At 35.4% G+C, this 25,806-nt stretch overlaps 1 protein-coding gene across 1 annotated transcript in view; it reads right to left on the bottom strand.

The window, feature by feature from the left end:
- LOC144440638 (nucleoporin NUP188-like) overlaps positions 1-25,806 on the bottom strand; it is a 39,092-nt gene that overhangs the window by 1,383 nt on the left and 11,903 nt on the right. Inside the window, exons 14-49 of the mRNA XM_078130024.1 lie at positions 24,372-24,575; positions 23,636-23,725; positions 22,618-22,683; positions 21,725-21,968; positions 21,303-21,368; positions 20,474-20,569; positions 20,190-20,322; positions 19,589-19,676; positions 19,074-19,150; positions 18,183-18,297; positions 17,748-17,880; positions 17,191-17,293; positions 16,670-16,789; positions 15,893-16,139; positions 15,533-15,622; positions 14,826-14,990; positions 14,266-14,331; positions 13,784-13,887; positions 13,370-13,439; positions 12,552-12,625; positions 11,691-11,766; positions 10,986-11,117; positions 10,137-10,214; positions 9,684-9,769; positions 8,374-8,528; positions 7,204-7,436; positions 6,538-6,669; positions 6,027-6,095; positions 5,092-5,205; positions 4,349-4,492; positions 3,684-3,896; positions 2,790-2,917; positions 2,002-2,212; positions 1,251-1,339; positions 804-933; positions 1-7 (exon numbers count right to left, since the gene is read on the bottom strand). The exon at positions 1-7 is cut by the window's left edge and continues 1,383 nt beyond it. Of these exons, the coding sequence (XP_077986150.1) occupies positions 1-7; positions 804-933; positions 1,251-1,339; positions 2,002-2,212; positions 2,790-2,917; positions 3,684-3,896; positions 4,349-4,492; positions 5,092-5,205; positions 6,027-6,095; positions 6,538-6,669; positions 7,204-7,436; positions 8,374-8,528; positions 9,684-9,769; positions 10,137-10,214; positions 10,986-11,117; positions 11,691-11,766; positions 12,552-12,625; positions 13,370-13,439; positions 13,784-13,887; positions 14,266-14,331; positions 14,826-14,990; positions 15,533-15,622; positions 15,893-16,139; positions 16,670-16,789; positions 17,191-17,293; positions 17,748-17,880; positions 18,183-18,297; positions 19,074-19,150; positions 19,589-19,676; positions 20,190-20,322; positions 20,474-20,569; positions 21,303-21,368; positions 21,725-21,968; positions 22,618-22,683; positions 23,636-23,725; positions 24,372-24,575 (4,348 nt within the window). The remainder of the gene's footprint in view (positions 8-803; positions 934-1,250; positions 1,340-2,001; positions 2,213-2,789; positions 2,918-3,683; positions 3,897-4,348; positions 4,493-5,091; positions 5,206-6,026; positions 6,096-6,537; positions 6,670-7,203; positions 7,437-8,373; positions 8,529-9,683; positions 9,770-10,136; positions 10,215-10,985; positions 11,118-11,690; positions 11,767-12,551; positions 12,626-13,369; positions 13,440-13,783; positions 13,888-14,265; positions 14,332-14,825; positions 14,991-15,532; positions 15,623-15,892; positions 16,140-16,669; positions 16,790-17,190; positions 17,294-17,747; positions 17,881-18,182; positions 18,298-19,073; positions 19,151-19,588; positions 19,677-20,189; positions 20,323-20,473; positions 20,570-21,302; positions 21,369-21,724; positions 21,969-22,617; positions 22,684-23,635; positions 23,726-24,371; positions 24,576-25,806) is intronic.

The raw sequence follows: 25,806 nt of genomic DNA, 5'->3' as shown, positions 1-25,806 counted from the left end.
AAGTACTCTGTGTAGGGGGGAAAGGAAGAGAGGTGGATATGAAATGTGCGAAGGAAAACATCCTGACTAACTGTTAGTTAGCCTGGCCGGTGGATTTCCACTGTAAAGTAAATTGTGTGTGCAAAGGAAACGATTGACTTTGCCATCAAGTTTTAGATGTGAAGTACTACGATTATAACACTGACAAATGAAACTGTCATTGATCACAAATACTACTAAGATAATGTATAAATTCATATCTTATACATTCCAAAATAGTTCTAATCACTGACATCTCTAAATAATGCTTGCAATGTTTATATAACCAGTAACACTGAAGTAAAGCACTTTGTCTATATGCTACACTTGTTTATAGCATTCATATTACAATGAGTAATACTGAAGTAAAGCACTTTGTCTATGTACTACACTTGTTTATAGCATTTACAATACAATGAGTAACACTGATCGGAAGTAAAGCATTTTGTCTATGTACTACACTTGTTTATAGTGTTCATAATACAATGAGTAACACTGAAGTAAAGTATTTTGTCTATGTGCTACACTTGTTTATATTACAACCAGTAACACTGAAGTAAAGCACTTTGTTTATGTGCTACACTTGTTTATAGCATTCATATCAAGTGTAAAAGTATACTGTTTCATTTGGGTTATTTACAAGCCCAGCATGTGGCCTTTCTAATGTGGTCAATTAGCAAATGAAAGAGTACACTTTTACACTTGATATGGATGCAATAAACGATTGTGGTACATACAGAAAATGCTTTACTTTGGCGTTATGGGTTTTAATATAACACACTCACCAATTCTGCTCCTAGTTCTCGCTTCAAAAGCTGTTTTTCTCGCTGAGCTACACCAGGTTCCTTCAAGTATCGCATCCCTTGACACATGATTACCATGAGTGCATTCTCCAAAATATGGAAAATCATATGCCTGCGTACAGGAATGAAATTGAGTCAAGAAAGATGTTGAGTAATAGTTGCAGTAATTTGTATATTCACAAGTCAAACTGTCACCCTATGTACACCTGGCACCACAGTGAAATGTACATACAATGTAGTACAGTGTTCACTGGATCCGAGCTATCACAGTCAAATGTACAAAATGCAGTGTTCACTGGACCCCAGTTATCACAATTAAATTAACATAATACAGTGTCTATTGGACCTCCTGGAATCATATTGCCTAGTAAAATGAAATGGGAAGGTTGGGCCTAATCATAATTGGTTAATATAAAATTAATGTTTTACCTTTGTATAGGTGAATCTTCCCATGCACTCCTAGCTGGTGACTTCTCAGGTGACTTAAGTGGTGACAATCCTATTTTGGACCCATCAAGCTGAAATGTAATGTTTGATATACTTCAGGATAGGCAGCAAAGTTAAGTGTCAAGCTTTGCCAACAACTACATAAAATACGACTGTGGTAATCGAGCCTTCGGCTTAACAATAAGATAGGTGCAAACTAAATCTATTGTTCTTCAATGTAGTAGATTACACAAGTGGGTGATAGCAGTTCCTCTGTTGTGTGATTCTAATCAACCTGTGATCAAGATAGTGTAAACATTGGAAGTCTCAAAACAGTACACTGCAAGTTTATAGAACTTTGTCAATAAAACTCTGTGATTCAGACTACAATTAAACTAACATCCATTCAACAGCTTATCACTGTCGTATCAACATGTTGCGACAAAATGTTTTAGTTTGCGTCTATCAACAGGGGCTTGGGAAGTTGGCCATATTTGTTTACAAAATATTTATTTCTTGTTTATTGTAATAAAGTATTGATTTGAAAAGCTGATGTTGCGGGGTTTTTTTTCGCTAAATCACTTTTAACTCTTCTTTGTTAGTGTAATAAACCAGCTTTACTACGACTACCTTATTAATTATTCACGAGTTAGTTCTACTAAAGCACTCTCAACCGATGACCCTTCCTCGGTCCCACTCACCATGAAAAAAAGGTCCTTTCTCTAATAACCAGGCCATGACTTATTGATCTTACCTTGTAAAGGACTCTAACACACATATTGATACATGCAACCAGGCATCCAAACGATGGCGGTGTGTCTTGATCAATGGACGGTGTACTGAATCCAAGGTTGAACAGAATAACATAATCTGATACATCCATGCTGAGATTAAGGAGGATTTCTAGAAGTTCAGGGTTGAAATGTCGTAGCATTGCCAGACTATAACCAAGTATGTTTAGCAACCTGAAATAATGAAATCAGATGATTTACATCCCTAGGAGTGGAATATATGGATGTTTATTCCCCAATATTTTTCTTCATTCAGCCAAGAAAAATACGAGTGATCTAAGGGGTCTTTGTCACTACTTAGTGACAACCCTTAGGTCACAAGTATTTTATGGCTGAGTGAAGAAAAATATTGGAGAATAACATAATTATACCAGCGCCAGTAATATCGAGAGAAATCGGGGAAAGTAATGGCAATTTTGAACGTTTTGATTCATATTTCACACACAGCAGAACCAGTGACGTAAGCATGCATTGGGGAACCATGCAAGCAGACTCAAATTTCTCGCTAGTTTCAATTTATATGGGTCAAAATCTGTACCTGCAATGGATGACTTTCAATAGCTTGTTTGTTCCAAGGATGTTGTGTATGTCTCTATGTATCAGTAGGGGTTGGATGGTGTTGTTTATATTTGTAATGACTGGTCTGTGAGAAACCTGTTTCTTATCCATCTATATTGTTCTTGAGATCATGAAATGTTTGTTATACGCAGTCTTTCGGCGACCCTTTGATATTTCTGCTGTAATATCTTACCTTGCCTGCACTGCCATCAGTTCAGGGGTAGGAGTATCAACATCTTCTGTAGAACTTTGGTGTTGTAGTCGCAGTGTACCTGTTGGTCTGCTAACATCAGGAGGGATGTGATGACTTCCTGCAGCATGCTGCAATTATAATGAAAGAATATGTAGCAGCTAGTGTATACTGCAGCAAGAATATTTCAGTCAGTAAAGGCACATCAACTTCTTGGCCAGAAGAAAATATATAAATGTAAAGAAGTCACTGATGTTGTAACTATTTATTGTATGTAGGTAATAATATATAGTCATCACCTTGAAAAATACTAGTTGAATACTTAGATGGATCGGTAAAAAACTACACAGCTAGATAGGCAGAGAGACAGATAGACAGAGACAGACAGATAAATAGACAGACATGGATAGAGATAGACAGAGAAATATAGAGATAAATAGACATGGATAGATAGATAGCTAGATAGATAGATAAACAGATAGATAGCAACACTTTGAACAAAAAGGTATGAATGTAAGTTGGTACTTAAACTGAAAGATAGATAGATAGATAGATAGATAGATAGATAGATAGATAGATAGATAGATAGATAAATGACAGACAGATAGGCAAAAAAATGACACAGTTACACACCAACACGAAGACAGACAGGTGACAGACAGATAGGCAACTAATACTGAGTCACACACTGACAGACAAACACATTAACTTACCTGTAACCTTTGTTGCAATGTTCTGGATCTATTAGAAACTATAATGTTACAAACAGACAGACAGACACATAGATAGACACAGACAGACAGACCAACAGACTGACAGACAGACAGACATACAGACATACAGACAGACAGACAGACAGACAGACAGACAGACAGATAGACAAACAGACTGACTTACCAGCAACCTATGTTGTAGTAGTCTTGGTCTAATGAACAATGCTGTACAATTCTGTACAAGAAAACACACAGTACTCTGAATAGCTGTCAGTTCTTCTGGCATTTCAAATCTCCATTGTCTAGGAAAGTGAGCTAATTGAAAGAGGAACAACGTCGTCTTCTCAGCCTCCAGCAGACATGGCGTGGTGTGGTTATTTTTAACAACATTCAGACACTGGAAATACAATGAAAGTCCAAAGTGTCGCATTTTACTGAGGTAAGAACTTTGCAAGACTTTGGATATTCTAGTTGCCGTACATCAGTGAAATTCACTTCTGGTTCCATAACATAGCATAACGCTGTATTTTCAAGTGTATTTTATTTGTGTTTCCTCAAAGAACACTACTTTTGGTGTAATAATTTTGGAAAATCACGCGGGTGTATTTGAACTCATCTATTGCAGGTTTGTTAACATGCATGAATTTCTAAAGTTTATGCAGAGAAAACAAATTAATTATGCACACAATGAAATTACATGTGCATAAAATACCATTTTCCCTTCTACAGTTAAGAGCTCATTACAATGTTTCGATTTCAATTGCATTACTCTGTCCGCTAACTGATATGAGAAAGATTCTAAAGGCACTGAACGAACTTTGAACTGCATACATTGACCTTTGACCTTACCTGAGTCATTCTGTCTTGGTGGACACCAAAGAAATTGAAAGCATCGGTGAGAAAGGAATGTCTGAGTGTAGCCAGCATAGAGCCGTACAAAGCTAGAGACTGACGATAAACTCCTAGCCATGTCACTTGGTCTGTTTTATCAACCTGAAACAACAATGTGTCTGTGTCAACAATGGTGTATTTCATGAGTTACCTTTGTATCACATTTCGGTTATACTTTCTACCTTTATGCCAAGTTTGAATGAAATAGACATGGCAGCAATACAAGTATGTGTGACAATAACATATATTTATAAAGCACTGGGTTACCTTTGTTCCAAGTTTGAATGAAACATACTTGTACATGTAGTCCTGTTCCCACACACCCCCAAACCCAAACCCCACCCTCACTGAAACCAGATAGGTAATGTAGGAAGTATGAATGAGTTCACACTTGTTAATTTTTCAGTTCCACAATTCATTGTACGAAAAGACGTCGCTAATGTGGTTAAATTTTGGCTTGTTTAAGAACCAAGGAATGATTTTACTTAAGCCCCAGTCTAAACTGACAAGACATCAGTAATCTACGATTTGGAATGAATTCAAATGTATGATACATGGCTAAAACTGATATCAGCACAAAAACAGATCATGTGCACACAACTAATGCTAAAACCTTTCTGCAGGTTTTAGAGGATATGAATTTCACTGTACGGAATAGCTTAGTTTAAAGCTTGATTTCTCGTTATTGGATGGAAACTTACCTTTTTATGTTTCAAGTGTCCGTTGATATCACCGTCAGAGTTCTTTTGATATGCATAGGATATAGCTATACATGTATACTGTGTTAGACCACTGTTACATACAGCTTCTGCAGGCTGAGATACAAAGAAACACATTAAACATAGAATTAACATAGTTTATAATCAGAGACATTTGGTTTTTAATACATACATAATGTTGTAATATTGCGATTGTACAGAAAACTAATGAATGGTGATATAGCTGATGCAGTGTTTTTATAAAGGATAGTCAGTATATACTGTATAAAATCTACAAAAGTTCCACTGGTATTTCACGGAGGTTCCTTGCCTAAATTATTTATCAGGTATGGAAATTTATGCAGTTTTAACAGACTCCCCTCCACCCCCACCCCCTCCCACTGTTAATGTTGTTCCCATCAAAATTATATTTGTATAAGGTATGAAAATCGCCCTCTGTTACTGGGTGTGGTTCCCCACCACAATTAAGGTACAAGGTACGAAAATCTATATTTTACCAGATTTACCCCTCTCTGTTACTGGGGTTCTGCCAAAAAATTATGACATAGGATATAGAAACATATGCAAGGTTACCAAATTTCCTACCTTCCCACCTTTGTTACCAGGGTTCCCATCAAATCGTGGTACAAGGTATAAAAATGTATGTAAAATTTTACCTGATTTCCTTCCTCCGTTAATGAGGTTCCCACCAAAGTTCAAAGTTATTATAGTACAAACTACAATGTTTAGAAATCTATGCACATTTTATCAGATTTCTGTCTCTGTTACGAGTGTTCCCACACTAAAATCATTTTACATGTAAATATGTATATAAATCAGAACTTCTGATTCTTGCACACAGGATCTTGGCTATGAACAATGAAATATCTCTGGCTCCTGAGGAAACGACAATTTGAAGATTATATAAAGACCATTACCTTTTGCATAGTTGACATGTCTAACAGTAGATTCATGGCTGCTTCAGCAAAGTACAAACCTTGCTTATTCTGTGAGAGAGAAAGATTTTCAGATATTTTGACAATAATCGAAAATACAACACTTGTATTTGATACAACATCATGCCACCATCACGTATAATTTCAGGGAAAGCACTGAATATGTTTACTCCATAACTGTGATTTCTAACCAATCAATACAACTGTTACATCTTGTGATAAAATAAGCACCAAGCATGATTTGATGAAGAACACTGAATGTGTACAGCATTACACTGATTGCTAAAAATCAAATCAGATCTTATAGCATAAAAGTGACTTCAAACCAATCAAATCAAATCTTGTAGCATAAGTGATTTCTAACCAATCAAATCAAATCTTACAGCATAACAGTGATTTCTAACCAATCACATCAAACCTTATAGCATATAGTGATTTCTATAGCCAATCAAATCAAATCTTCTATTCAATATTAAAAAGTCCAGTAACCTACCACCAGACATGACTTGAGGGTAACCAATAAGAGTTGTATAACGCTATGTTGTCTAACTGTTGGTAGCCATAACTCAGGACCATCTACCACAGCAATCAATTCATCTAACAAACATGCACCAATTATTGGTAACTGTAATCAATCAAACACAAACATAAGTATTACTAATAAAGAATGATAAAGTTGTAGACAATGACAATGTATTGATACTAAATTGATGCATGCATACTGGTGTAAGTATAGAGTGATGTATGTCCAACATTTAGTCAAAGTGGGCGCGGAGCTAGACTTTATTTTTTCATATCAAACTCATAGACTTCCCCTAAAGTTCTACCCACCCCATGCAGTGTTCAATCTCTGTAGATAGCTCATAGACTTTCCCTCAAACTCTAGCCACCCAGTGCAGTGTTCAATCTCTCATTATTCCTTAGACTTTCCCTCAAGTACTAGCCACCCAATGCAGTCTTCAATCTCTGTAGTAAACTTATACACTTTCCCTAAAGATCTAGCCACCCAATGCAGTCTCCAATCTCTGCAGTTAACTCAGACTTTTCCTCAAGTTCTAGCCACCCAATGCAGTCTTCAATCTCTGTAGTTGAACTGATCTCCGTGTATTCAACAAACTCACATGCACAGACACTTCACAAGCACAAATCTTATACTTACATTATATTTCCTACTGTACAGACTACGACGATCTTTACTATTTTCACCTGTCACCTGTTGTTTTAAACTTTGCTGTGTTGTATCATCTGTTTCCATGGCTTCAGTTCTTTCTATTGGCTGTTGAGTTGGGTTGGATTGTTTCTTTTGACCGTAGAGTACACTGCATTGTTGTATAGCCAGACAGACCAGTGGTAGAAGCCTGGCCAACAACGTATTGTCTAATGAATCTACAGCTGGCAATAAAATTGATGTATTGGTGATGATTTTTATCAACTATAACTCTTTTAAATCTTTGTGTATTAAAGCCAAAATAATTATAATAAAACAAATGTCTCCAAAGAGCTCAAGACACAGACACAGAACTACTAACAAAATGAGAGGATACAGAGAAACCATTTGAAAACATGGAAGGATGTAGAGAGAAGTGTGTAAGTGAGTGAGAGTTGAGATTGAAATAGGTTAAAGTTTTACGGGCAGAGTGGAAGGAAGACTTAGAGTGAGAGTGAGTGACATAACACAACAGTACTAAATTAATCACATCTTTATTATCTTGAAGGGAATCGATATCCAACATTTCACCAATGCCAGCAGTAATAATCCTTCAAGTAACAACATCTATCCTACAAGGTCCCCATTAATACAACTGGATTCTTTCACAGGGACTTCAGCCAATCAGAATGAAATGACTGCAGCGAGGATCAACCGAACAATATAATATGCAGCTTAATATGAGTATTTATGATTCTATTTGAATTTTTGGTCTAAATTAAACTTTCAAGTGGTGGTCATATGGATGAGGATTGGATATTTAATTTGGATCTTCTTGAATATATAGAACAATTTTATCACATGATGGCATCCTACTTGAAAAAAAATGACGTGTACATTGTAAAATAACATACACAAAGTCTGTGTTTATAACTCAACACATTGCAAAATACAAACAAGATGAGTAACAAAGTTTGTTATACAATAACAAACATTTTTCACATTTTACAATTTTGCAATTTACTGAGCTACAAACAGAGACTTGGCATATGTCTTTTCACATTGATTTTCAAGTAGTAAGCCAAGATAAAATTTATTTTGTATATTAAAAATCCAGAATACCATTATATCTTAATCCATATGGCCACTTTAAGACTTACAGAGATGAAATATCTGACCTACCTTTGGGGCCTTTCTCTTTCTGATACTGTAATAACATTGTAATAGCTGATAGTAGTGCTGTCTGAATCCGACTCAGTGAGTCTAGTCTGCCAAATTTTGTCTTCTCAAGAATCCAAACCAAGTCTGTCAATTTGCTCCACTGATGTTGATGACAACTACATAAAAAAAAAATTGTAAGGATGTTTTCTTACATCTTACTGTTATAAGTGCTACTATTGGTTAGAATGGAATCACATGACCTTACACCTCACTGTTATAAGTGCTACTATTGGTTAGAATGGAATCACATGACCTTACACCTCACTGTTATAAGTGCTACTATTAGTTAGAATGGAATCATATGACCTTACACCTTACACCTCACTGTTATAAGTGCTACTATTGGTTAGAATGGAATCACATGACCTTACACCTCACTGTTATAAGCATTGCAATTGGCTGGAATTGAACTACAAGACATTACATCTCACTGCTATTGGTTGGAATTGAATTACATATTCACCTCTGTGTTATTTCATATCATACATCCAAGAAAGAAGTGCATGTACTCAAATATTCAGGCTTGGTTGACTTTCTGGTCAAGAACGGTCTGAATATTCCTACCATTTTTGAGCACTACATCCTGTTTCATGCAATTACAACACTGGTAATCCAGCCTTCGGTTTAGTAAAGATATATGCAAACTAAATCTATAGTTCTTCTATGTGGTAGATTATACAAAGTGGATGATAGCGGTTCCTCTACTGTGCAGTTCTAATCACCTCGTGATCAACACAGTGTAAACAAATTGGAAATCCCAAAACAGTACTGCAAGTTCATGGAACTCTAAATAAACTAGTTTTCAGTTGCCTGCCTACTAAGACTGTATTAATTAAACCAACGTCCATTCAATAGCTTATCACTATTGTATAAAAATGTTGCAACAATAGTTTTAGTTTGTGTCTATCTCAGAAAACTGAAGGCTCAACTACCAGGGTGATAACATTTGACCCCATAGTAACCACTATTTATATGACCAAAAATATTCATCAGCTTGGTAGATCAAATGATTTACAAAGGTTATATAACATAAGCAGTTCAAAGTTTTGTCAGTGTCATGATTAGATTATTACGTTGTAGTGGTCAGCTGTAACTATGGAATTTGTCATTCTGATGAGGATCGTCGACCAAGACAGATCGAAAGCTCAACGCTAAAAAAACGCTTTGAACTGCTTGTGTTTTATAACCTTCGTAAATTACTTTTTATTTGATACCACGAAACATTATGGTAATACTGCAAGAGTTGTAAAGAGAAATAAAGACAAACTTACCCAGTCCAGTGTCGGAGGAGTGTCAAGTATAAATTACTAAGTAAAGATGCAGATTTCATGTTGAAAATTGACATAGCATCTGCTACCTAAAAGGAATCAAAATAACAAAGTGTAAATGAGAAACTTCACACTTTTGTTCAAATTTGATGTAAAACTACATTTAATACATGACTGTTATTGGTCAATTACTGTCATGTGATATTCACATGATTACATCCAACAATTATACATGTGCACATTGTCATTGGCCAATTAGTGTCACATAAATGACTATATCCACTTACAAAACAATGATAACCTGCTATTGGCTAATAAGTGTCACATGATTATCATATATCTCCACCAAAAAATAAGCGATTATCTGCTATTGGCTAGTAAGTGTCAGGTGATTATCACATGACTACCTTGACCAATAAAATGAAGATTAATTGAATCAAGTCGTTTATTAATTACCTGTGTTTTCATTGCTGATAAAAGATGGCTTAGAATAATATTTCTTGTATTGTCATCTTGTAAACACATTACACCACCCTGAAAATTAAAAGAAGTTATTAAATTATAGCTACATGCTTCGAAAACCCTACAATTTTAAATACTTCTGATATTTTCATTCTTCTTATCTGAAGCAATATTATTAATTCTTAAAATCTCAAATTCTCAATCATTGAAAACAAAGGGTCTCTATTACTATTAGATTTCAATAAAGGATTTTAAATCTCGTTGCAGATCTTGTGAGATATGCAAAATAATGTGCCTAGCAACAATGGTTGTCAAACATGTGATCCTTGTCAAGTTTTCACCATGCCATGTGCAATGATGAACAATAGTCAACAATAGTGTTGCTACGAGTTTGACACTTTCAGTTTGACCACCCTCACGTGGTCCAAGTGTGTAAATAATGGCGCATGTTATCTGAAGAGCTCCAGGCGTAGACACAGAGCTACTAACAAAATGAAAGGATACAGAAACAATTTGAAAACATGGAAAGATGTAGACAGAAGTAAGTAAGTGAGTGAGAGTTAAGATTGAAATAGGTAAGTTTTAAGGGCAGAGCGGAAGGAAGACTTGGAATGAGTGTGACGAAGATTGTGGGGAAGACTGTTCCAAATTGAAGGAGCAGTGTCAGAAAAGGAACACTCGCCAAGCTTATTAGTTACAAATTAAAATACATGCGTATATTGTAACATTTGAAGTACATGTAAATACTACGAGTGTGGCACAGAGTGGAATCACTTTAAAAAACTTGGATGTGAATGATTCAACATGACATACATAATTCAATACTACACACAATGTACTCACAGCATTGCTGGCTGCTACAACTGTTAACATCTTCCAGGCTGAGAGTGCAACCAATGTTTCATGATCAAAGATCAGATAATCTTCCAATGTTTCCCCTTCACTCTCTGTAGCCTCAACAAGCTCCTTAATAAACTGAAATAAGGGAAATAGGTGAAATGACAATTGCATATTTCATATAATCAAGACATTTTACTGATCACAGCATACATCTGTTGCATGTACATCACATGCAAATGATACATGACATTTTCTATTGGCCATACCACACACACACACACACACACACACACACACACACACACACACACACACACACACACACACACACAGTACTAGAAAGTAAAATTTATTAATTGCAAAAATACAGGCAAGAATGCTTAGACCAAAAAAAAAAAAGAATTGTTTCTGGTCAGCAAGCGCATCACTAATAAATACTCTTGTGTTGGTCTTTTTTTGTGTGTGATTGTCCAGCCCATACAATCTGCAGATCTGTGGGAAACACAAAAATAACCCTCCCTACTTCAGTGTAGACAACTGCAGAGCCAATCATGAACAAGCAAATGACATCTACCCACATACACACTTGCTCTAAAGTACTAAATAAAAAGAACATGATCATCATCATCATCATCACCATCATAATCATCATCTAACTAGAAACTGCCATAAATAGTAGATTAAGTGACAGGTTTGTTGAGAACTTACAGCAGACCAATATGTATATCTATTTTGTTGCTGTAGTCGTTTCATTTGGTCCTGAAGGTCTTTGTCAAGTGCACCACTGTAAATGAACAACAAAGACATTATCAAACTTGGAACATGTTTTGACATTGGCAAGAATGGCTATGGATGGCAATCAGACTAAACAGTCAGTCTTGGAAACATATATACATTCTCTGTTTGATTTTAAAATATCTGTTTGTTTTTTATGATATGCAATGCATGGCAAAAACATTACACTGGTATAACAACTGTTTAACATATGTATACATTCAAACAATTCAAGCATTTTAATTTCTAATTAAACAAAAGAAAAGAAACAAAAAAAAAATTCCAGTTGTTGCAAGAGATAGTTTTCATGTTGAACATATACTTTCAAACATAATTATCATTCTGCAGTGATTAATTATTAATATTATGTTAATGTTAAACATATCTTCTAACATAGAAGCATTCTACAGTGATATCAAAATGAAAAAAAAATTGTATCTTTCCGATAACTGACCAACCCTGGTTTACATTGCTGACCCAATACTACAAAAACATTTTTTTTTTAAATTTGAAACAAAACGATAAGAAATTCTTTGTCTTCTTGACTTTCATGCATACGTGTACGTCCCTTTCTTTCCCAGTCATGTCTGTACATATTTCAATAATCTATCACAGAAGGGGTATTCTGACCGACACTTTGTTTGGTTTTGTATACAAGCAATATTTTCAAAAAATAAAAACAATTATTATAAAAAAGATAAAATCAAATCAAATCCTTCCCTATTTTATGAGGCTGTGTTATCGGAAACACACAATTATTTTTTTTTTCTCTGCTTAATTATCATAAAAACCTACCTTCTAACGTAGTAACATTCTGATGCAATGATTTTCATAGCATAAGCTACTGTCTTCACCTTAGCACTAATCACCTAGTCAGAACACAAGAACAAAATAAATATAGCAAAGAAACAAATTACACAATTATGTACCAGAGATTACTTGCATTGGTGCACGTACATACGAGTGGTATTTTCACTGTAGTGCAATACCAAAAAACATTATTGCACACCTGCATGCTAATGATATTCAAATGAGGACATGGTCGATCGCTATGCACGAAATTGTGTTGTATGACTTTTCAATGATTTTTGTTGAAATTTGCCGTTTCAGATAAACATAATTAATATGTAATAATAACAGAACCCCATGCCATGTTAGTTGCAGTGTGGGGGTACAATTATGCGTGCAGTGTTTTCTCACTATGCCTGTGAAAGTACGGGTGCAGAGATCACTGCAAGCATTCATGCAAACACACCGAGTACATTTCGCTTGCACTTACGTGTCATGGGGTTCTGTCATACATGTATTTACTATACATAAGACAATTTTTAGTCTGCATACTGATTGCACACTTTGAATTTCTCAAAATACGAAAACAGTCACATTTGAAGCTATATTTATTTGATGGGTTCTCCATTTTAATCTAAAAATTTACCATAATATTTCAATGTACATTTGTACAAGTCGTCATCATGAACATTTGCAATTTGTTTTTACAAAGCGTACATGTATGTTACCATTAATGAAATCAAAGTAAAACTGAAATGAGTCTGTACAACAAAACTGGGCAGTTTTCAAATTTAAAATAAAAAAAAATAATATATGTGACTTACCTGTGTGTCTTCAATTGGTGTAGGCAAATCATTATACAAAGGTGCTATTGCATTTTCCCAAAACCTCGGCCTGTAAAAAAGTGAAAACACAGAATATCAAAATATAATGTAACCTTGAAAAACAAACAGTCACTATACCGGTATACCCATGAATAGAGACATAGCAAAATAATACTAGTAGTTCCATTGTCACTTTCTAGATAATTAGAATATATAACATAAGCCTGTAATCAACTTCCTGATATTTTACAGTGGTTAATATCATTGACCATATACTGCATTATTCAAATGTGGTACTTTTCAACAATTCAAAAAGTCCTAAATCTGATGGCAAATTTAACTGTGACAGGAACAGTGACATATGAATGTACAATTAACTAATACAGCTTTATGCTCTAAACCAATCAATCATACCTTTTCCTGAGTACTGCCAATGCACGATCTCTTCTGTCCTGCCACAATGCATATAGAAATCCTAATGCTGCAGCATGCAGGTCAGGAGGGCAATGAGTAGTACCCTGATAGAAAGAAAGAAAGAAAACATGCCATGAGATGATTGTATTAAGATTCAGTTGCATCATGGCATTTGTTCCATGAAAGAACTGGACTTCCAAGGATGTCAGACTGAAATATTAACTACAATACGTTGCTATACAGGCAGTATATTGTGCCTCCCCACCTTTACACTAGGTTTGATAGAATTAAACTATGCATGACAGAGGTATTGTCGGACACACACACACACACAAAGCAGCCAAACACAGATACACAGGTAGACAGACAGAAAAAAAAAGCAGACAGACAGACAGACTCAATTCCAATACCCCCCCCCCCCCATTCCCTCAGAATCTGCTTGTCAATTGGGTCTACTAACTACAACAGTTGATGATACCTACCTGTTTGTTGACTTCTATCATATCAAGTACAGTCTGTAAGACACTGGCTTTACCAAACTGGAACTCCTGAAATTGAAAATGACAAAAAAAAACCTGTTTTTCAATGTCAGGCAAGCCATTATGATGATTAACACAAACTCTCCCATCGACAAAACAAATTATTCTGAATCAAATGATTTAACCTACGAATTGTAATAGTTCCATTCTTTTCTCCATGTGTATGGGTTTGTTCTGCTTATCAGTTAAGGGAGAAGAAACTTAGCCAAAAGTTGTGTACATCATCAAGGGTGACATTGTTGTTGTATTTTTCCTCAGAAACATTTACTCGCAGGCACTAAAATAAGTAACCTTTAAACTAACCAAATGAGAAAATTTTACCTAAATTAACCTTTGAACTGCATAAAGTTACCTTTGACCTTACTTCACTGATTCTGTCCTGGTGCATATAACTAGAAGACTGCCACAAGACTCAACTGGAAAAAGACAGGCCACTCAAACTAATTTTTTTTCTAACAAAAATTTTTAACTTATATTAGGTTTAGAAAGATTAGTATATATACCGTGTCTCTATCTGTCCTGGTTCTTACAATTGTCTGTTGTTGTGGTTTCCCAGTCTGCTGGTCTTTTTCCTTGGCTTCCAGGTCAAGGAATAATTCAATTAAACCTGGTTGTGTTTCAACAGCAGCTGTGAGGAATTCCAAGATAACCACTTTTAGTCTTGTGGCCTGAAGATGAAAAAAACGCAAATCAAAGTTTATCAAAAATACCTAAACATGTTAATTGTGTTAGACAGTGGAGGGGAACAGGACATGCAACTGCTGCATTATCCTTCAAGTAAAGTCTGTTAGGATCCCTTGAACACCTTACCCATAATTTGATTAGCTTTCTGGCTTTCTTAGCTTTCTTTTTCCTCCATTGTCTATGACTGTGTGTAACAATTCATCATTCATTTCTTTTTTAATTACACATATTTTGTATTTCTCATATTTGTCTAATCATTGAGTCTGTAGAACACTCTGGGTTGGCCCGGTTGTAGAAAAACTCTGTCCCTGACTACAGTGGGGTTTGTCCCAAGTACTGATCACTTGGGTTGGGTTGGGGGGGGGGGTGATATAAAATATGTTCTTAAAAGCCATAAAGGCCCGTGATTCAATCCCAAGTTTTCACACTATCAGCACAGACATAATTATTATGACAGCAATTACTCTCCTAGACAGCTATGTTTCTCACCTACCCTAACATGGTGCAAACACTAACATGCACTAACCTCTGTGAAAGCCTGTAATCTGGTTTGATAGGCATCCCTCACAGCTTCAGCTTGGATGCCAAGACATCCATAGATTGACATAGGAGCTACCTGTATGGAGAAACATGAAAGTGGTATAAAAAATATAGAGCAAGAACATTAGTTTGTTATGATTAGAAATATGAAAACCAATAAATCAACAAACATAAATTGAAAAAAATATCAAGTCTTTTCATTTCAATAACAGACTTTTCCAAGTAGTTTATGAAAGGTCAGGGAACATATTAGGTAAAATAATGGTAACTAACATTTACCGGCCTAAAGGAAAAACCAGTTTCCACACTGTAAGAAATATGGTTCAAAGTGAAAAGTTTTACTCACCATAGCTAATCTCTTCAGTAACATAGTAGACAGTATTGGTAGTCTTGGATCATGTCTATGGTAAATATAACTTGTAATTGTTGCCATCAAAGGAACTTGTTGTAATATAGTCTTGGTCTGTTCTGTCAGTTCTTCCTCTAATGGTGACATCATGTCTTGATTTGATTTGAGGATGAGTAGTCGGTTGACTACGGAGAATGCCAGCTTTATCATTTGGGTAAGATCTTGGGCTGTACTGTTATAGAAGCTGAAAAGGTAGGAATTTAATTGAATGGTTTACCATTCAGTCAGTACAAAGTCAATTTTCAGTCTATTGGTCAGTCAGGCTATCACTCACTCTGTTAATGTTAGTCAGTCAGTCAGCCAGGCTATCACTCACTCTGTTAACGTAAGTAAGTCAGTCAGTCAGTCAGTCAGTCAGCCAGGCGATCACTCACTCTGTTAGTTCAGCCAGTTAGTCAGTCAGGATATCACTCACTCTGTTAGTGTTAGCCAGTTAGTCAGTCAGTCAGGCTATCACTCATTCTGTTAGTGTGAGCCAGCCAGTCAGTCACTTTGCTAGCTAGCCAGCCAACCAGTCAACCAGTCAGTCAGTCAGTCAGTCAGTCAGTCAATCAGTCAGTCACTTTCTCTGAGTCTGACTGACCAACCGAATGACCAACCAACTGACCAACTGACCCACTCACCGACTTGTTGAATGACCAACATTCAAGCTAAATGGCTAAGTGACTGACCCCAAACTGACTGACTTCATGACAAGTTCTGAATACTACCAACCTGCCACTTTCATGAAATCTTTGTTCAATGGCATCAACACCAGTAGCTAGTATATGAAGTAATGCTGTCCCAGCACTGGTATGTAGTAAACCATGAACCACAGCATCTCGAACTGGTATACTGCAGGACAAAAAAAAAATACCTCGAGCTATGGCAGTTGGAGACAAGATTTCGGTAATTACACTTCATTTTACCTGAATAATTTTGGCAAATATGTGAGGAGGAATATGACAGCAGTTTACCACATTGGGCTAATAACAGATAACTTGAATGAATAACAATTCTTATTTTTCAAATATAGAAAATCTAAGGTCAAATCTTTCGATATTATCAAATGTTGGTGATATTTCAGATCATTCACATGAGGTATGCATTGAGTAGATAGATTAGTGTTCATTTATGGTAGAGAGTTTTTACAGACAGTGGAGTGATGGCACTGATACCATTCACAGGTTAGGCAGTGATGTCAAATCAAATGAACTAGCAGGACAGTCTATGATTTCAAATATTTCTCAACTCACCCTTTCATCTTTTTCACGACGTTTTCCTCATTTGTATCGACAACATATTCAGTATCTGGCAGTACTTGGAGAACACTGTGGAATATCTCAAGACTTTTCCTTCCTGTGTGACAAAAAATGTACCTTGTAATGTAAGTCAACATTAAACAAGTACCTCTAGATTACAAAACATATAAGAATTACAATAACTGATTCAGAATAAAGAACATTCACAGAAAAATATTACAATCGCATGCTCACTTTGGCTATAGCGGGTAGCAGATATCATGGAATATCCAGGAATACGTTCGAAGTTAGTGAGATCTTTTCACCCTGTGCTCATATCAATAACGATTCATTCATATTTTACTTCCATATCTGTAGCATTTTATTCCAACACTTTTATCCTGTATTCATTTTTAACATTTTGTGACTTTCGTTTTTATCCATTTTATCTATTAGTTTTACCTTGAAGAAGGCAACTGTTGATGTGTTAATAAAGATCATCAGAAGATTATAGTGACTGGTCGAGACATCTTTAATTTCTACCTCACAGATATCATGATTATTTTTTTTACCTATTTCTTCTCTGTCAGTGACGTTGAGGTACCTCCATTTGTAAAAACTTGCAAATATTTCCCATTGTACAAATATCACGCACGCCAGGATATCCTGAGTAGTGGCTGTGTTAATTTCTCTTTCTGATAATCCCTGCAATCAGAAAAAATGTGATTAGATTGGATAAGTATGATTAAAAAATTCACAATTGTTGTAGTGTTAAAAGTGGACATATGGATGAGGATTGGGTAGTTATTTTGGATTTTTAATTAATAAAACAATTTCATCACGGCTTCCTACTTGAAAAATCAAACATGAAATGCCAGATGTTGGTAGCTGTACTTTTTCTGGTGCGAGAGACCACAGGAGCCTCTAATTAGGGCATCATTTCCTTGATAAAAAAACACTGAAAGAATAACAGCAGTTAATGTGAATCAATTTCAAATGTAACATACCTTGATTAACGATACTAACAGTTCAAGGAATGCCTTAGTCACTGAATAAACTTTACCAGGCCTCTCATGATTACCTAAGATGTTTCCATAGTTACCAGGGAAAATACCAGCACCACTAGAATGAAGAGAAAATTGATTTTTAAAAAATGACATTGTACCCAAACATGAATAAATAGGTCATCTTTTTCAAGCGTGTATTTCCTTTACATACAATTAAAATATTGGGAGATGAGAAATATATTTGATCATATAAAATATTTTAGAATATATAATTCATCTGAAAAGGAATATAATATATTTGCTGTAACAGAATATTCACAACAGCTGAGTTTGTTATTATAACAGAAATCTTGTCCACTTGTCTTTGCTATGTTGGATCCAACAGGGAACTTGCAATCCAAACTGAGCATGCTCAGATGCAAAGGACTGTGGGATTATCTGTGGTTATCTTAATACCTAATCTGGTGCTACCGATAAAAAACTTCCCACAATAGTCAGGGTAAACTAGGAATTGACCATACGTGGTTGCAAACAATGTAACAGTATTGTTTACAATACCAATTTATTAGTATTTATTATTACAATTTCCCATGATGCAACATTCAACATGGAGGGTGAGCCAGTTCCCTATTGCAACTATGTACCCTTTTAATTTTGTAAACTTTGTTGCTACGGTAACACCATTGAACATATCAGTATACAAGAAGGAGCAGAAGATCATGTGACCATACAAGACTCAGTTGAGTCTAAAAACTTATCCATAGTATGGCATTTAAATCCAGAGTTATCATGTTCAAACTTCATTACTACGAACTGAATTCAACTGGAGAAGTTACAATATCTTTGCTATGGTAGACATATGTAATGAAGTAACCCTATGTTTTTGTTTACCTTGCTGCTATGGTAACATCAGTGAACAGTCTTCCAGTGTAGGGTAGAAAACCTGTTTGCTGTATTTCCCTCCAGACCTACCGGTACAAGATAAACATAATGTATTCTGTAAAAATCTTCTACAGTCTTACATCCAGCTCAAATATGGACAGGAATCAATACAAAAGTGAGAATTTAGAGATATTGTATTATCAAATAATAGAAGGGGAAAAGGAGAAAGTGAGAAGAATTGAGAGGGGGGGGACCAACAGACAAACAGACATACTGACAGACAGACAGAGACAGTGAAAGACCCAGAGAGAAACATAGACAGACAGACAGACAGACAGACAGACACAGAGTCAGCGAAAGACCCATACAGAAAGAGTGACAGAGATAGACAGATAAGAGAAAGGGACAGAGATAAGGGACAGACATACCAACAGACATACAGACGATCATATAAATGTACTGACACACACACAAACAAACAAACAAACAAACAAACAAACAAACAGCAACACACAGAATCCCACCTTTTCTGGTTGATGTTTAGCTACTATAGATAGACACTTCACACATGATGCCAACAGTTCTGCTATCTCTGTATTTACTGATGTGCATCTGTAGGACAATCAATAACCTCTATAACAATAATGCATGATTGCATTCACCATCACAATTACAAATATAAAACTACAGCATCCAACAAAACTACAGCATCCAACACACACAATTTTGATATGGAATCTAGGAAATAAGTACAATATAAAGTGTATTGTTGTAATGCAGAATGTGGCTTGTACTTGTAGACTTGATAGAAACACACAGTCACAAACTACTTTCACTCCCAGGTGGCTTCTAAACACCCTTATCATCCACATTTTTATGAAAAGCTTCTATTTGGCTAATTAGACAGGAGACAATTATAACATGTGGTTGAAAAATGTTGTGTATAACACAACGTTCTTTGAATAGTCTTTACAAACATGCCTCTAGAAGACATTTCATTCACCTAAATGTGCTTGGACTACTTTTACAAACTTATAAAATAAGATGTATGCACTTTACATTTCTTGTAGAATGCAAAATACCAAGCGCACCTGGAGTGACAAGATGTAAATATTTGCATATTACCTTTGCACTATAGAGTAAAGCCTGGCAATGATTGGTTGCAGCCTGGTTGACAAGGACCAATCAGATTCAAGCATCTGAGTAACCAGGTCAACTATTTCTTTTACTTCATGGACTTCAGAAGGTGGAACGTGATCTGACAGGAAATAGAGGAATACACATTACAACAATAATGTAAATGAATATCTGAAAAATACATATTAAATTCTAGTGCAAAAATACAAACAAACGCATTTCAAAAGGAAAACCATACAATTACCAGAGAGTAAAAAAATGAATAAACGTACCAATGCTGTGGGTAGTGATTCTCAACAGATCATCTATCTTACATACAAACAGTTGCCAGCCACTGAACCCCCAGTCCCAGCAAACAAGAGGAAGTCCTGAAAATCAATCAATGTTTTTTTTTTTATAAAACTGAATAGGTGACAGGTTGAATGTATCAGTAATACAGAATTCTGTATATACATTGCAAAATACAATATATTAGTGTTGTCAAAGTAAAGTATCTGGGGTGAGGGGGAGGGGGGGGGGCACTAAAAAGCACCAAATATGTTAGTGATGCTTTGCTGTTTTCAGTTATTAAGGCAAACACCACTCCATGAAATAAAGGCATTTTCAAGTTCTCAAGATTAATTTCATGATTTTACATCACATACATTTCACAAGAATTCAGAGAATCACCAAACTGAACTCGTGCCTCATTTGAGGATTTTGTTGTCTGTCAAAATGCATCATGGGAGTCGGGCAGAAATGCATATTCATGACATTTTCACTGAAGGTATACAAAGAACCAATTAGAAATCACAAATAAAGTCAGAAGGATACTATGAATTTATTAAGGTTCGAAAATATCAGTAACAAGCAATTTTCACCACACTTGAGGTGATGCTATCTTACTATGAATGAAGTTTTTTCTAATCTGGAAATCGAGGGCACTGTTCAAATAACCATTTTGTCGGATTCAAGAAATACACTGTCAGTTGAGAACTTGAGAAACAAAAAAAGTAAATATATCCATACTAACTGAAATACGATACACTGCAACTTATAGCAAGCATCGAGTTATGACAATTGTCACTAAACTCATTGTCAACACCGAGGTTTAAACCATACCTGGTCCTTCATCACGCATCGTGCCAAGAGTACCAGCAGGCATTATTACACCACCAGAACTTTCATCTGTTGGGGAAAAAAAAAAATTAAAAACGACAAAAAAAAAATACATTACAGCAAATAACACATTCACCTTATTTGTATAAGTTTAACATATTGGTTAAACTTCAAATGGAAATTCATCTGTGTTGGTAAACCATATATAGTATTCAGTTTAACTTTTGTTCCAATCACAACTTGGAAATAGTGAGTAAATCTGTTAACAAAGACTGAAGTGTGCAGTCAAAAATTTCACGTAAAATTTTCAAAGTTGTGTTTGGAACAAAAGTTAAATTGAATACTACATGTATATTGTGTTAAACAGCGAGGGGGAAATGTTGTCTTATTGTAATACATTCAATATGTACAAATACAATACTCACTTGGTCTGTAAATAATTTTATTCCTGAGTAGCTGCCATTGTCCAGTGATTTGCGTACTGTCAACATCTGCGACTCGGTTGTTGTCAAACAGTTCCAAATATGTTGTTAACTTATCCAGATAACTGAACACTCTGCTTGGTTCTGTTACACTTAGTGAGGTCAATAATTTGACTAGAGGACTGAATTGTAACGGGAATTGCTCAGTCATGAAAGTCAGCAACATTGCCATACCACTGTCCTGTCCCTACAAGATGTGTCGAAAAAGATTTCAAATGTCTAAATTTCTTAACAGTATATATAAAATGATTTTCTGAAATGCACTGTGTTGTGTTGTGCTGTGCTGTACTGTGTTGCAATGCAATGTATTATAATATGCTGTACTGTACTGTATTGCAATGTGCTGCATTATGCCATAGTGTAATATGCTTTCCTGTAATGTTATTTGCTGTGCTGTACCACACTGCACTGTACTGTACTGTACTGAGCTGTGTTGTATTGTAAATATGTTCTGTTTCGTACTGTACAGAACCCTGTACATAAACACTTACACTCTTTGGAAAGTCCAATTCAAACAATCAACACAAAGTGTGGGTATCTGATAACAGGAGGTCGTAAAATACAATGCCAATATGTAGAGTGAAGTTGACCTTCTTCATAGAAACACTAGTAGTTTTATAAACAATTTATTTTACTATCAGATACTACACTTGGTTTTGATTGTTTGAATGAGTGTAATTGTTTATATACAGGGGTCTTATCAATTGAGTTTATCTTGAAAATCACAGTTGTGTCTATTCCTTTCACGCTGGTCATGTGACTTTCATTGTAAATAAAGCCGATCGACTGATGCATCATAACTTGTGTACTTCAAGGACAGACCTAATACAACTTACAAATTTCCAGAAGTCTTCGCATATGTGTTCTTTCTTTAAAATTTTACATGCTGACAGCAAGACAAACTGAAAGAGATATTAATCACATCATTACAAAGAAATAAACATTCTTGTAGTCTTGGTAACGGTAGCAGTAACTGTATGAATGTGAATAACAAACCAAAAGGTGCTATGACAGTATAGTTGCTGTTAAAAGTCAATCGGATCACGCCAATCTGTTTGCAATTTTCACAACAATATTTGCATTGGACATACTCTGGTAATCATGCTTCAGTTTTCTGCAGAAGTGTAAATCAGGGATGTTTTTCATATTGTTCAGACATCCAGGAAAGCAGCAGTGCTCTATGATTAACCATGTAACCTATACTATGTATACCCCAAGGTACACACAGACAGGAAGTAGAGTGTCACCATGACAAATTTTGGAAAGGCCTATTGCCATAACATGTTGATACAACAGTGATAAGCTATTGAATGGACATTGCTTTATTTATAGTCTCAGTACGGCAGCTCTCTGAAAGCTAGTTCCATAATCTTGCAGTGTACTGTTTTGGGACTTCCAATGTTTACACTATCTTGATCACAGGGTGATTAGAATTGCATAACAGAGGAACTGCTATCACCCACTTGTGTAATCTACCACATTGAAGAACAGTAGATTTAGTTTATGACTATATTAGTATTAAGTCGAAGTCTGGATAACCAGTGTTGTAGTACAGTGGCATTAAAATGAAACACTAGCTGTACTACCTCAATTTGTACATACTCATATCAAAATTGCCTTGTTTGACCTTGTTTTAATAAATGGTAGTGGGGTATGGTACAATGGATCATTCTACAAGCATCAGTCTGTGAAATTTGTTTACATAAGTCTGTCTGACCATGTGTCTGTCAGTCTGTCTGTCTGTCCATCCATTTGTCTCGCCACGCATTTGTCAATTCATCCATCCATCTATCTGTTCATCCATCCAGCTAAATACAGACATTATAGGAATATATTTCAGTAAAAGTGTATTACCTTAAGGTCTCCAAGCGTGTCTTCATGAAATTCAGACATAACCAAAGACAGCAAACTATAGACTAAAGTGTAATATGTGACTGCTACAGTCTGTATGAACGAAAAATAACAACAAAGTTAGTTACGTATGTATACATGCTTCTTAATCAACTGAATGGATGAATGGATGATTTGTCCTCCCTATCTATAGCACCACTATTAAAACTTCATATGTATGAGAGGAGATGAGAATTACAACACAAAGTGACAAAACACACCTTTAGTAGTCAGCTGTAACTATGGAATTTCGCCATTCTGATGAGGATCATGTACCAAGACAGATCAACCACTTATTAAAATAAACAGCTGCTTGTATGTTATAACCTTTATATTTTAATTTAGAAAAAAGCAGGCTTACAGAATGCAAAAATCAACACACACTCTAGCCTTCTCATACCAAAATGTTACAGTTAATAGTCTGTGACAACAAACATCCTTCTATGTCCAAACGTAGTAAACTTTCAACAGAGTATAATCATACTATACTGTACTATATACTGTGGTTTTATGTTTCCAGGCAAGGGATATAGTTTAGCAAAAGTTTTGTCCAAGAAAATAAGTCCTGCTGTCATACGTTATATTTTGTCATATTCCTATATTCAGCTTCTGTGAAAGTTGTCAACAAGGTTAGCCCAATGGTGTAGCAGCTAGACTATGTAAAGATGAATAATTAGGAAATTCTATAACTCTGACTTACAGAATCCGTAGTAAATGGGGGTACATCTAACATCAAAGCAAGATATTCAAATACTTGTAGCTGTAAGGCTTGTTGTCCTAGTTTTCGGACTGCATGGCTGGAGTCGTCACTCAGAGCTAAAGATCGGAGTACAGCCCAGCTGAGTAGTATCGGACCATGGTGATGATTTAGGTTGTTTAAGGATAACATCAACTTGTCAATTTCCTGTACAGACAACAAAATACATGTCAGTTTCTAGTTTTGAATATACAAGTACAGGCTATGAGGTTACGTCATATGATTAAGGTTGGTCAAGATAACATCGAACTTGTCAATCTCCTGAATAGAGAACAAAATATGTGTCAGTTTCTAGTTTTAAGTATACAAGACTATGGGGTTACATCATGATTCATCCAGGACTCTACAGTCAGAGTATGGTGGATCATCCATACATACATATTTATGGTACATGAACCAATTTGAGAAATTTTATCTTAGGTTTGTTACAGTCCCTAAATTGATAAGAAGTAAACAATATATGAGGTGCAATGAGAGTGCTGGTTGTATTTCCTACTAATACCACACCTCCCCATTGTAGTGATGACTTGACGGTTTTCATTATATCACTGCATCCTCATCCCTTATTTTCACATATATACCTGCACTGACATTCAAACCATTTCGACTCAATGATCAGTTGTCAGGGGCAACATGGCATTTAATGATTGATATGTTATCCCATCAAGCAACTAAGGCCGAGCACAACAGTACATCTGCTCTGCAATGCTTTGTTTTGTTTATTTCATTTTATGTGACCTACAGAGAGGTCAAAGATCGTATATCATTTTTCAGACGTAAACAGTGTGTACATTTTATGTTGTATTTATTGTATCTATATTTTAATATGTGTTTAATGTATGGATCCACGTCACTATAATTTCTCTACGTGAGATAATAAAAGTTTTCTTGTATCTTGTATCTTGACAAGCTGTGTTTTCCATTATGTATCTTCAAAACAAGTCAGTGAAACATTTTAAATTTATCAAAATTATTTTTTTTAATTTACATACTACATTTGTATTATAAAGACATAAACTATGACAAAATTGTTAAGGGTTGGCATGGAAACATATACATGTAGGAAAGATTGGATAATTAGAACCACAAAGTTTCATTTGTTTTGCCAAACTTTGTAGAAGCAGTCTGGTCTGTTGTAATTTGAAAACAGGTCAGATAAGATTAATATTAAATATCTTTGCCTTCATTTTTATTTTGAGGGTGAAACATTTTAGGGGTCATCACATGTCAAATTTTTGTATCATTTCATTAAATTCTTTAATTTACATACTATTATAAAGACACAAACTATGACAAAATTGTTAAGGGTTGGCACGGAAACATATACATGTAGGAAAGCTTGGATAATCGGAACCGCAAAGTTTCATTTGCAAACATT

Source organism: Glandiceps talaboti, chromosome 10, assembly GCF_964340395.1.
Source record: "Glandiceps talaboti chromosome 10, keGlaTala1.1, whole genome shotgun sequence".
NCBI lineage: Eukaryota > Metazoa > Hemichordata > Enteropneusta > Spengelidae > Glandiceps > Glandiceps talaboti.
The sequence above is the reverse complement of the archived record's forward strand: the minus strand, read 5'-3'. Positions and strand labels throughout refer to the sequence as shown.